Consider the following 14251-nt stretch of genomic DNA (forward strand, 5'->3'; position numbering starts at 1 on the left):
CCCGTCCTATCCTTGGGTGTGCACCTGCATCGCATTTCTCATTGTTTGCAATAGGGCCGGCGGTAGCATCACACCACGTGCTTAAGTGAACACGGTGTGATACGAGGTTTCCTCATTAAAAACACTGGAAGCAACTCCGTGATTTTACGCCGCAGCAGGATCACTGCTTTCCCGAAGTGATGCAAGGAGATTTTGAGATAAATATGCCGCGCGTATGCAGGGAAATAACATATTGGGGAGTGCGATATCGGCCCGCGATTCACAGCCCAATATCGCATTCGCCCCTATGTGAAGTGAGCCTAACAGGATGAAGGGAAAATTCTGAATTGGTCCACAGATAAGAATGTGAGACCATAAGGCCTTCTGTCCATGGACGTGATTTGCTGGTGGTAAATCGCTGGCGAATCACGCCATCTGAAGCTTTCCATAGCGTTGCTATGGAAAGCTTCGGCCCTGTGTCCACGAGCAGAGAATCATTGCGATTCTCCGCTCGCGGATGGCAATTCACAGCTTGCTGCGAATTGCCACAATTCTCCGCAGTCAGCCTATCTGTCAGAGATCCGTCTGCCAGCTCCTGCTCCTGCTCCCTGCTATTATCCGCAGCGGGATACCACAACGCCCGTGGACAGGGGGCCTAAAGCTCTCACATCCTTATCTGAAGACTAATTAAAGGGATATTCCCATCTCAGGAATACGATTTCAATGTGTTTGAAAATGCGAAACAATGCATTCACCCATAAGATGTTTCTATCCAAAATGCTCCGTTCTCCAGATATTGCAGCTATTGATTCCTTTGTTCTCTGGTTGTTTACTGCTTGTTGCCATGGAAACAGACTACCTCATCCATGGAATGAAATAGTAGAGCACAACAGTAGGAACTAAATAGTTTTGAAAGCTCTTTATAAAATCATGTCTTTTTGTTATCATATCTACAGGATTACTTGGTTTCTCTTACTGAGAACAATCACATTTTAGTTTTTTCTTAGCTGTGAACATAGTAGTGGGGGAGGGGAATGTTCTAAATGTCGCTAATGAGGCATTCTAACAAAACCTCATTTTACTAGACCCTAAATGACATCTAGAGGTCGAGTAGTTAGTAGTAGTTAGATGAGTGGACTGAAAAATAATGTTGGAATGGATCATTAATTTACTGCCTGATTTTACCACTTTTTTCTGGGCAGTCCTACTTTTCTCAGTAGTAGTTGTCATGGATGCTGGTAAGAGCAGAAACTTTACTTTATAGAACTGGCTATAACAACCTTTTTCTTGTCTGTAACTTTATCTTTTTTTTGTCCTAAATGACTGATGACTGGAATTCATTTCTAGCTTAAATAATTTGTGAGTAAGGTAATGTTTCCTTTGTCCATTTGTACCGTTTAATTAGGCTTTTATAGGAATATAGATCTATTTCCCCTTATGTAATAAGCAAGAGCCATCTGACTCATTGTGATATTGTTGTCCTACCTCTACTTCCTTCCTAATGAGATGTCTCTGTACACCATTGTAGAACATCCATGGAGTTCCATGGGGCTCTACTGCACCTCCGTATATCTCCAATTTTATGTGGAGGTATTATATGTCAGGTTCGGTACAACAGATGAAAAAAATGCTCCATATGATGCCAAAAATATTGAGCTTTTTAACCCCAGAAACACTGATTCTGGAGTTAAAATGTCCCCAACATACATTACCATCGATGCACTATATGGTGGCACATGGAATCTCTGCATTTCTGTACCACGTAGCTTCATAGGACTCGGCCTGTGTATAGCATCCTGCGTGCACTATTATTGAGTATGACTGCCAAAACTGGTCAGACATTTCACAGAGGGATTAGTTTCTTAGGATTGAGAAGGAAGTAATATTGAGGAAACAAGTGACAATGTTGCACTGCTGATAAGACGTATGAGCTGGTTGTCAGAAGTGGAAGGCTTTCCTTTTTATTTTTCAGCCTCGTATGATCTACCCGTGGCTTTAGCGTAAGGGTCTTCTCTTACAGGACAAAATATTCACCCCAAAATCTGCACTGCATCAATATCTGCAGTTATCAGCGTGGGTTTTGGTGCGGAATTCAAGGACGGCATATTCCAGAACTCTACTGTAGAATATTCTGTCCCATGGAGTTGTCCAGCTGTAGGCTACTGATGGTCTTTCCTCGGGATAGGTCATCAGCCAGAGGCGAAATTTGAAGCTTCTGGGCCCCAATGCGAAATCTGTAACAGAACCCTCAACTATAATGCTTTATTCATAGTACTGGCCTCCCTATATGGCGAAGAGAGGCCTTATGGGCCCCCTAAGGCTCCTGGGCCCGGGTGCAACCACATTGCATGCATCCCCTATAGTTACGCCAGTGTCATCAGTACGACATTGGTGGGTTCCGCCACCTGTGGACCCTGGTAATTAGCTGTGCCTCAGGCCAGTGTGTCATCAACCAACACTGAAGGATGCAGAAAACGCCGATCTCACTGCGGCGACCAGGCTTGGTATCACACACAAAGCTCCCTTTCACTGCAATGGGAACTTTGGGAGGAATTAATCATTTGCGTTATTATCAGTTTTGCTGGAGGCCTCGTTGACATTATTGCCACAAATTTATTAAAGGTCACATGCTGATCATAAATTAGTTTTATATAGGTCTAGAAATGTGGAGTCACTTTTTACGCCACCTTATAAGATTGCAAGAAATTTAGCAACTTTTTAAAAAGTCACATTTCTTAAATAAGTTTAAAATCCTCATTCTCCTAACCACACCCCCTTTTTATACACTTTTGAAAAATGGCGTGAAAGGCTGCTACAACAAAAAGTTGCAACATTTTTTTATCAAGACCCTATAAATGCAAAAATCTACAACTTTTGAAGGACAGAGAACTGTTGCATATCCTTCATATATATAAAACCGGGTAACTGTACTGCGATCAGAGCTGTCAGGAATTGGCTCCGACGCACAGCGGATCATGGAGGTCCCCGGGTGCTGGACCCTGAGGATAGGCCATCAATAGTTTACAGCTGGACAACCCCTTTAAAAAAGTGCACCAATTTGCCCCGTGTGCAGTTGGCACACACTTTATTAGTGAAGTTATAATTATGCTGCATTTTACACGCAGCGTTCAGCGTAACCAGCGTGATATCATACAATACAGGCAATATGCAGGTGTCAAGGCAATTCAGGTTTTAGATAATAAAGCTTAGTCAGCAGGTATAGTGCACAGTTTCTCCAAATTTGCCCTTTGGGTGGTTTCACATATTTGCACAGATTTATGAGAACTTTCAAAAAATGTAAAAATGTCTTTGTTGTCCATTGCAACCAATCACAGGGCAGCAAAATAGGAAATGAGAGCTGCGCTGTTTGGTTGCTATGGGCAATAAAGTTTTACTTTTATAAAACTGTCCCATAATGATTTTCAGAAAAATGCCGTGCTTTTTGTGGCATTTTTCTGGTGTTTTTTCACACTTAAAAACTCCTACATTACCTATATTAGAAAACAAACCTACATTACATGAGAGCAGCCCATTTGGGGCAGATTGTTCCCCACTAGAGATGAGCGAACCTACTCATTTCGAGTAATTACTCGATCGAGCACCGCGATTTTCGAGTACTCCCGTACTCGGGTGAAAAGATTCGGGGGGCGCCGGGGGGCGGGGGGGAGGCATGGCGGAGCGGGGGGTAGCAGCGGGGAACAGGGGGGAGCCCTCTCTCTCTCCCTCTCCCCCCCACTCCCTGCTGCAACCCCCACTCACCTACGGCGCCCCCCGAATCTTTTCACCCGAGTACGGAAGTACTCGAAAATCACGGCGCTTGGGCGAAAAAGGGGCGTGGCCGAGTACGTTCGCTCATCTCTATTCCCCACCTTGATGTCAAGAGGAGACAGGCACAACATATCTGATGAAGCATGGTATACAGTCTCGGTAATGCTGCACCAAACAAGCACCTGCTGCCATAAAACTACAAGGGGTGTACGTTTTTTTGACTGCAAACCTCTTCTATGTCCTTCCCCCACATTAACTCTTGTGTTTGCTTTGTTCTGCAGATGCCCCGGTGTCGGAGCTACATGACTTGTTCTGTAAGAAGCTGCAACAATGCTCAGTTATCTTCCATTTTATGGACTGTGTGGCCGACCTGAAAGGCAAGGAGATCAAGAGGGCTGCCTTGAACGAACTGGTTGAGTGTATTGCCACAAACAGAGGAGTGCTCATAGAACCAGTTTATCCTGAGATCATTAAAATGGTGAGTAGTTTGTGTGGGAGTAATGGAAAGCACTGCAGGGGTGTAACTATAGGGGATGCAGAGGATGCGGTTGCACCCAGGCCCAGGAGCTTCAAGGGCCCATAAGGCCTCTCTTCTCCATATAGGGAGCCCAGTACTATGAAAAAAAGCATTATAGTTGGGGGCACTGTTACAGGTTTTGCATTGCATTGGGGCATTGGGGCCCAGAAGTTTCAAGTTACGCCTCTGGGAAGCAGATTGATCATTGCGCCTCCATCCAAATCAGGGAATATTCCACATAGATATTGACATGAGAGGTAAAAGATAATATCTGACTGCACAATAGTAGGAGTGTACAATAATGGCCAACGATATAATGTGTATGTGGGTCTCCCAACTCTCAGTGATCGCGAACTTTGACGGAAAGAAGGATCAGGCATGCTTTATCTTTTGTTCCCTAAGGAGATAGTCTAGTAGTGGCTTATCTCCCCATACATGAATATGGGACAGCTAGGTGAAATAACTGTTGCCCAAACTGAAGGTATTTAATGTGAATGGTCGGCTATAGGCGCAGGAAAGTACTGGATGATAGATTACTTCATGAAGCCCTAACTGAGTTATCCCTATCATGACGATATCATCAGAAGTCCAATACTAAGGACGACATCGAAATCTTAATGGGGTTGTACCAGAGTAAACTAGTGCCATCTATCCATAGGATGGGTGATAAAAGTGTAATCATTAGGGGTTTCACCGCTGAAATCCCCACCAATTCCGAAAATGGGGGTGCCATGTCCGCCTTCTCCTCACTGTGGGCTTGCTGTACCCATTCTCTTGCAGTGAGGAGGAGATTCAATTGAGTAGCGGTTGTGCATGCATTCTTCTCCAGTGATGGAGGTAGTGCTTGTACTTGACTTTTTCCATCAGCCCATTGAAATAAATAAAGCAGCACTACATATGTGTGACTGCTGTTCAATTCTGTCTCCACATGACTATGCAGCGAGCCCAGTGACAAGAAGAAAGGGACACATGACCCCCTTTCTCTGGATTGGAGGGGGTCTGAGTAGTGAGACCCCACCGATCAGAGTTTTAGCACCTCTCTTAAGGACAGGGGATAAAAGCATATTTTGGGATAACCTCTTTAATCTGTCATGTTTCCTCCATACAGCTACAGTTACACCTATAGATATCTACAGTATGTAGCCATCCCATCCACAGAGTTGCTTTGCAGCGGTTGTGGCACTCACTTTGCAGAATATCTTTCAGTTAGAAAGTTTCCCAGTGACAGGCAGATCACCGGATGACAGATCACCGCGTGATGGGCAGATCAACAGCTGACGGGTAGATCAACAGATGATAGTGCAACACCCCAGAGGGATGACCCTGGGCATCTGGCTAACGTGCAGAGCTGGGAGGGATAAGTGCTGGCTTGTCACGGCGGCACTTACCAGGCTCTGGTCCTGGAGGGATGACACGCAGCCAAGGCCAGAGTAGAATTGCAGGCCAGCTTCGACACTACCATTCCCACACACCAGTATTCTACGCAGCGGATAAATGAACACATAGACTTGTGTATCAGACCTCGGGTCCCCAGGAGCAGTTAAGGCCCGGTATAACTTTTACTTAATAATAAACTTGTATAACAGGTAATGCAGGTACTTTTCACTACAAGTAATAGCAGACAGTAGCTCAGAGGTAGGGAAGATACACAGGATGAATATGGTCCTGGATTGGGAGCATTACAGAGGAGGAAGGGGGTAGGGGTCACTCCACAGACTCTCTGTCTGACTATTATTGACAGATTAGGCTTACACAATAAACAACCCTGTGCAGCAGACGCGTAGGTGTAACTTGGCAAAGTACCTCTGTGCGGTGATCCTAATTTCGGACGGCCACACAGGAAAGCCTGTAGTGTGAACTGGTACCTGTTAAAGTCTTTTGTAGAACTCTCTCTCTGATGACTGGACTCACTCCTCTCACATCCACACTCCAAATGCTACGGGATATCGCTCCTCTTCCTCCATCTTCACCTACATGGAAGCTGAAGGTGCTTCCATGTGGCTCTGTGTTAGCACTCTCTTGGAACTCCTGAAGATGGACTCCCTGAACACAGATTGTGACCTTTGTCTGCTCTCAAACACTCTTATTTATACCCTCACACATACCACATAACATGACAAGCTGTGACATTCACATGCAAGCAGTGATTTTTATTAGAGTTAACCTCTCAAACACCACAGCTGTGCAACACACACACTGGATATGACAGTACAAGCTTTGCACAGTGCATCTACATAGGACAAACATGTATGACATTTATGGAGGGGACCAGGATGGTGTTCTGGGCCACTATAATAGGCGGGTCACCAAGTGATGAGAAGGTCCTGGAGTGACGGACAGATCAACAGGTGATAGGCGGGTCACCGAGTGATGGGCAGGTAACCGGGTGAGGGACAGATCAACAGATGGCGGGTAGATCACCAGGTACCTGACTGCTGGAACCCTCAGTGGACAGATGTAAACTTTTAGTGAAGTGGACAACAAGTATTAAATGTCCCTACAACACCATTACTGATTATTACAGATACACTGCAAAATCAAAAGTTAATTAGAAGGATTTAAAGTAACACCTCTCTATAAATAATAACACAAGGAAACATAAACGAAAATATAATAATTTCCAGTCAGAGTCTTTCTTATGATGGCCAGCCACTGTTTTCCCCTTAATTTCTAGCCACAGTCCTCACTATAGATGCCAGACACCGTGCGCTCCATAGCGGTCATCCACAATACTCTATATAGTTTCCCGCACCGTTGTCCTATGAACCTCAAGACCCGAGGCAGAATAGACATCTTCCCACTGTAGCATACTGGTATGTTTAGTTCTAATACTGAGATATGTATTGTGTGCCCTGTGAGTACTTGGTATTTTGTATACAGCCCCGCTGCACAGCAATGCGCATCTCTATATGTACAATAGACATGACATGTATTGCAAGCCATGTAACAGTGATCTCAGTACTTTTCCATCCAGCTGCAAAAAAATTGACAAGGATGGAAATCTAGTAAAACGGGGACCAAAGATCTCTGATTCACCCACTGCATCCTATGATTCCATCCTGATTTCTGTCCCCTTGAAGTTTTTTTCTGCATGTAAAACAGAACTAGCGCCAGATTGCAAAAGCACCAGGTGAAAGGAAGCTACCACCATGTGAAAAATGCACTTTTATGACTGCGTGTTGTGACAATACGGGGGTTAAATAGCACCACGGGGGTTAAACAGCATGCCAAATGGTCACTTTTACTTCTCATTTATTCACACATAAGCTTTATCAGAAACATAACCGACTGGGTCTCCAGAATAATAACATTTGCAAGACAAAGTCCTTCTTAAAGTCCCTTCACAGTCCTTTTCAAAGTCCCTTCAATATAATCCTCCACAGGGTTGAAGGAAACAGCAATAAGTCCATTGGTCTTTACAGACCTGTAGTTGTCCCGGGCACAGCTGGTCCTTAAGTCCTTAGTATCTTCGGACCCCAGTCCGAGGGCAGGCGTTCCCCAAGGGTCCTGCTGGAACCACGTAGCTCCTCGAGTCCACAGCGTCTCTCTCTCTGCATACAACAGGAGTTCCTTTTCAGCTTCAGTCTGGCTCTCCCAGACACACACACACACCTCTCCTGGGTGTTGAGGTTAGGGGGGGGGGGGGGGGGGTCACCCTGTCAACCTCTGGCCTTCTTGGTCTGCACTAGACCCTGGGCTAGCAGCCCTCCCAGCTCTACTGAGCTGTCTCTTTCTGGCTCTCTCAGCCAAACACTCTCTACCACTGCAGCAGGAACAAGCCTTTTTATCTTACTGACCACACCTGTGGGTGTTTTTCCTCTTGCCTCAGGCACCAGACTGACTGTCTGTTGCCCCCTACAGGCCATCCTCTGTAGCGCACCCCTACAGTGTGCATGTGTTTTTGATGCCCCACTTGTATCTGTATTTGTTGTGTTTTTATGTGATCACATTGACTATAATGGGTGATATTGGTCCATAAATAGGGCCGAAAACAGGAAATGCTGCTTTTTTATGCAAATGAAAAATGCACTTCTGAATACATAAGTGCAAATCAATGGTGTTATATCCTGTCCGTAAAAAATACAGACGTAATACAGACAGAAAATACACCGAAACTGAACAGCAAGGCCTCCCCTGATACACGTGTCCAGCCTCATAGATTTCATAATCTGATGCATAAAAACGTAAACCGAACTAACTAACTGTTTTTATGGGGTATAAAGCCCAGTAATGGCTGAAGGAGCTGAACTGCAATACCACACACAACCCGTGGACAAGGGTGGCACTGTGTTTGGAAGAGAGCAGCTATGTTTTTCTATCTCTGGACAACCTCTTAAACTGCAATACCAGACACAGCCATGGAAAGACGGTGGCGCGGTTTCTGTAAAAGAAAAAAAAAAGTAGATCCTTTCTTCTATCCTGGATAACTCCTTTAAGGGTGTATGCAGGAGCCATATCTGCACCACCGTAATGGCTTAGCAGGCTGCAGGCACTTTGCAGCAGACAGGATTGTTGACTATTCCTGAAGTCCTACATTGGTATTCCAGCATGCACATACTGTCCCTGCTATTCTGAAGCTTCTTATGCAGATGCATCCTGGTGCGGTGACAGATGTCATGGTCGCATCCTTCCACCGCATCAGCACTGCCAATCATTATGATTCCCGGCTCGGTGTAGTTTGTCCTCTATACATGCACTCATTTGCAATAGAAAAAAATTAAATTGTCACCTAGAAATACCAACAATTATGCGGCTTATTATTTGCTTAGTTTTGAATGTCACAAACTCTTTCATGACTGGAGCGTCGTGAGCTCTTCCGAAGTTAATTTGTTTTAGTTATAGTATTAATTTCTTTATTAATGTATTATTTTATTACGCCCAATGTCCACGGCACACACAGATTTTCAACACGGATATCCGCAGCGGATGCACTGCGGATTGTCTTTAAAATGATTTTTTTAATGGCTTGCGGGTGATCACTGATTGTGTGTTTTCATCTCCCATAGAGATGAATGGAGCCACATCCGCAATAAAATGGAGCATGCTGCGATTTTAGATCCGCGCAGAGCAACTGCAAAGCACCTAAAAATCAAATCTGCAGGGTTTAATTCAGTTGCGGACGCCCCATTGTTTCCTATGGGTGGAAACCATATTTAAAGTATACCTGAGTTTTAAGTTTTCTAATACATACCAGGTTCTCCTTACCCGCCCACTTGCTGCTGTTTGCACACTGTTTTATGTCTGTAAGTTGTGATTGTCAGGTGGTCTTACCCATTTTTCTGCTGCCCTGCTGCTTGCAAGTCACTTTCAGGCAGGGGGAATACCTAGCATTCTGCAAGCAGTTCACTGTCCTGTACTTCCTTTCCCTCACTTCCCATGCTGCATTGCACAGACTGTGGTCCAATCAGCAGAAAGGCAGAATCTAAATTCTCACCTCTCAGCTTTCCCAGGAGGATACAGCCATTCAGAGACATTCTAGCCCAAATGGTTAGTCAATCCAAAGTAACACACACATACTGTAACGGAGGGGAAGCAGACATTATGGAGATTACAGAAACTGTTAGGAACATGTGCAAAGTCATTTATGTCAGAAGCCCGTTTGTTCAGACATTTTGCAACTTGTGTTCGCTCTGCGCTGTCCTTGCCACTTTCATTAAAAGTGGACAAATCTTGTTGGGAGGGGGCATGCCCACCATGGACAGACAGATTATGTATAATTTACACCAGAAACTGACATAAATTATACCAGAAACCTATGCCAGCGCCTAGCTAGTGTAGATTTCTGTGTCAGCACACAGAGCAGCCGAAATGCAACTAACATATGAATAGGCCTGCACCTCTTCGCATATTAATCGCATCATGTGTTGGCAAAAATGATACTAAGATCAGCATTGGAAATGCTAGTCACAGTAAATGTCCCTGTGTCTACAGATCTGCCAGCCTGTTAGTGCAGGGAGCAGGCTGTGAAGATAGCCTCTCCCCCACATCCTTGTTACTACAGAAGCTCAGAGTATTATTGTACTTTGATGCCACCGGAAGCTAGGAGATTGACAGGGCTTCCATGCAGGAATGCTTCTGTCACACCCCTACGTCTGGATTGGCAGAGTTTTGTAAGGTCCTTGCTGGTGGTGTCAAGCTAGAATAATACGCAGCCGTCCCCCTTGCATCTACCCTGGGCAACCGGGGACAGTGGGGAGCAGCTTCAGCGGGGAAGGGGCGGACGGCAGTGTCCTGGTGCCAGTGCATCAGGAGAATCTGGATGTGTCATGCCACCACCGTTGCCGACACAAGGCAGATGGACACCGGGGAGCAGAAGGAGCGCGAAACCGCCGGACTGCAGTGTGACGCCGTCACTGCCTGAGCATACACTGTATGTCCTGCCACCGGCATTCGAGGGAAAGTAGAGCAACGCTGAACGGGCCCAGCAGCCTGCGGGCGGGGAGTGTAGGACACGTTAGGGTGCATCGTGGACCTTACTTCTGGGGCCCAGCGGGAAGCCTGCATTTGCATGAAGGATCACTGTTGCCCGGGAGCTGGGACGTCCTGCCGCAGGCGGTCGGGAGAACACAGAGCAGTAGAGAAGGGCACGAGAAGCCTGCGTACAGGGAGTCTGGAACACTTACAGCTGCACCGCGAAGGGAAATTCTAGGGTCGCCAGGGGAAACTGGCAGAGTTACAGCATTACTGGGGAGGAGAAGTGTTGCCTGGGAGCAGGGACAGCAGCATCACACTGTCCTTCCAGGACCTGCAGGGGAGCCATCTGTCAGGCCAATTAGTTACTGGGGGCATCACCAGGCTGTCAGTGCTCTCTCCAGCACTACTTCCTGGTGGCGTCAAGGTACAATAATACCGAAGCTCAGTACCTAACAACAGACAGTGGATTGTAGAGGGGCTGGAAGGAAGACGCTACGTGGCAGCCACTTCAAACTTGATTTTTACAGTGTTAAGCAACCACATTTTCTAGGATATGTTTAAAATTGTTAAATTGCATTCTTGTCTGAAATTGAGCTGTGATCATGTACTAGAGGTATAAAGAACTTCAGGGTGATCTTGTGTGGCATTACATTGTTTGTTGAATACGAAAAAACACTGGCAACTTTTTGATAGGATTATTAGTGAAAACAATTGCATTTCATGATGGGAAGGTGTCATCACTGCCTCATCTCTTCCACTGTGCATGCAACATTAGTCAGCCTTTGCAGAAAAACATGCTTATTAGTATCCTCACCCAGAAGTCACACATCCTTTTGCACAGACCCGGTAAGAGTCAGCTGTGTGGGTTGTTTTAAATCTGATGCAAATTCCCTTTGGCAGCTTCCAGTCACTGACTTGCATCTCATCTCCGTTATATAAAGGCAATGAGAGACTGCCAAAACCGAGATATGCGTGCATCCTCCTACTTCCCCGTGACGAATTCTTACCAAAAGAACCATCTAGAATGTGCAGAAATAGTTGTACACGAACAGCGATAATGTGAGGCTGCATGTATTTCAGTTGCATATCTATATTTAGTCTATTGATTCATGATGTACCAGTGACAATGCAGAGACAGTAGGCACGAAGTACATCACATGCTTCAATGATGCCATGGGGTATGATGAATTTTCTAGAAAACTTGTTTTAGTGTTCGCCAACATGAATCTTCCAAAATAGCGACCCAGAATATCACACGTCCCTTTATAAGTGCAAGCCGGAACCATAGTACCCCAGCTGGAGATCCCATATACACCAGTCAAACCACTTCTACATTTCACTACTGTCTTCATAAGCGTCAGCCATAGTTCTATAGTGCCCCTATGTAAGGGTGTGGATAGACACCTTAGTCAGACAGGGCTCATACAACCGTATCCTCACTGCGTATTACCCAGGCTTCTAATACACAATTTTTTACCTTGGCACACATTACATATGCATTAATGCCAAGATAGTGCCTGGGTATTGGCAGTACACAGCAAGTACACATGTCATTGTGAACTCACTGGGGGCTTGCACGCAAGAGATACACGCACGGTCATGTGACCCTCTCCTCGTTCACAGGCAGTTGTGAGATTTCATGTGTTCTTCATGTTATTTGTTATCTCTTTTGTTCTAGGGAAGCATTGGCTGGGCATTGTATATTACTAGTTAGGATGTAACTCCATATTGTTCAGCATGTTAGTGCATAGTAGTAATATGTGACTGTACAATGGCAGGACTTATGCAGCATGCTTTTTACTCTATGCAAGAATGGCACCAAAGAGAAATAACCTCATCCACCATGCCATGCCTTGGTGTTCTTATTATATAGGATATCCTTAAAGCATGACCTGTTAGAGATCCCTGAGGACTGGGAAACACTAGACTAGAAACTGAGCGAAAAGCCACATTGCCACTGAATCCTTGTATTACTAACTGACTGAGCCTCGCTGGATGGAAAAGAGTTACTAGAAACTGACTGCAAATACCTGTTCCTGTGTGTAACGCCTGTTACTGAAGAGACTGAAGAGATGGAAAGATACAAGTGATATTATATGGTGATATGTGATTTGCCAGGTACAGACCAGGTATTATATGGTGATACGTGATTTGCCAGGTACAGACCAGGTATTATATGGTGATACATGATTTGCCAGGTACAGACCAGGTATTATATGGTGATACATGATTTGCCAGGTACAGACCAGGTATTATATGGTGATACATGATTTACCAGGTACAGACCAGGTATTATATGGTGATACATGATTTACCAGGTACAGACCAGGTATTATATTGTGATACATGATTTGCCAGGTACAGACCAGGTATTATATGGTGATACATGATTTGTCAAGTACAGACCAGGTATTATATTGTGATACGTGATTTGCCAGGTACAGACCAGGTATTATATTGTGATACGTGATTTGCCAGGTACAGACCAGGTATTATATGGTGATACATGATTTGCCAGGTACAGACCAGGTATTATATGGTGATACGTGATTTGCCAGGGTATTATATGGTGATACGTGATTTGCCACGTACAGGCCAGGTATTATATGATGATACGTGATTTGCCAGCTACAGACCAGGTATTATATGGTGATACGTGATTTGCCTGGGTATTATATGGTTATACGTGATTAGCCAGGTACAGACCAGGTATTATATGATGATACCTAATTTGCCAGTTACAGACCAGGTATTATATGGTGATACATGATTTGTCAGGTACAGACCAAGTATTATATGGTGATACGCAATTTGCCAGTTACAGACCAGGTGTTATATGGTGATACCTGATTTGCCAGTTACAGACCAGGTATTATATGGTGATACGTGATTTGCCAGGTACAGACCAAGTATTATATGGTGATACGTGATTTGCCAGGTACAGACCAGGTATTATATCGTGATACATGATTTGCCAGGTACAGACCAGGTATTATATCGTTATACGTGATTTGCCAGGTACAGACCAAGTATTATATGGTGATACGTGATTTGCCAGGTACAGACCAGGTATTATATCGTGATACGTGATTTGCCAGGTACAGACCAGGTATTATATGGTGATGCGTGATTTGCCAGGTACAGACCAGGTATTATACGGTGATACGTGATTTGCCAGGTACAGACCAGGTGTTATATGGTGATCCGTGATTTGCCAGGTACAGACCAGGTATTATATGGTGATACATGATTTGCCAGGTACAGACCAGGTATTATATGGTGATACCTGATTTGCCAGGAACAGACCAGGTATTATATGGTGATACGTGATTTGCCAGGGTATTATATGGTGATACGTGATTTGCCACAAACAGGCCAGGTATTATATGATGATACGTGATTTGCCAGGTACAGACCAGGTATTATATCGTGATACGTGATTTGCCAGGTACAGACCAGGTATTATATGGTGATACATGATTTGCCAGGTACAGACCAGGTATTATATCATGATACGTGATTTGCCAGGTACAGACCAAGTGTTATATGGTGATCCGTGATTTGCCAGGTACA

General features: G+C 44.8%; 1 protein-coding gene across 2 annotated transcripts in view; it reads left to right on the forward strand.

The window, feature by feature from the left end:
* PPP2R5B (protein phosphatase 2 regulatory subunit B'beta) overlaps positions 1-14251 on the forward strand; it is a 72864-nt gene that overhangs the window by 24725 nt on the left and 33888 nt on the right. For both annotated transcript variants that reach the window (XM_066582938.1, XM_066582937.1), the window contains exon 3: positions 4029-4225. In XM_066582938.1, the coding sequence (XP_066439035.1) occupies positions 4029-4225 (197 nt within the window). The remainder of the gene's footprint in view (positions 1-4028; positions 4226-14251) is intronic.

Source organism: Eleutherodactylus coqui, chromosome 11, assembly GCF_035609145.1.
Source record: "Eleutherodactylus coqui strain aEleCoq1 chromosome 11, aEleCoq1.hap1, whole genome shotgun sequence".
Taxonomy (NCBI): Eukaryota; Metazoa; Chordata; class Amphibia; order Anura; family Eleutherodactylidae; genus Eleutherodactylus; species Eleutherodactylus coqui.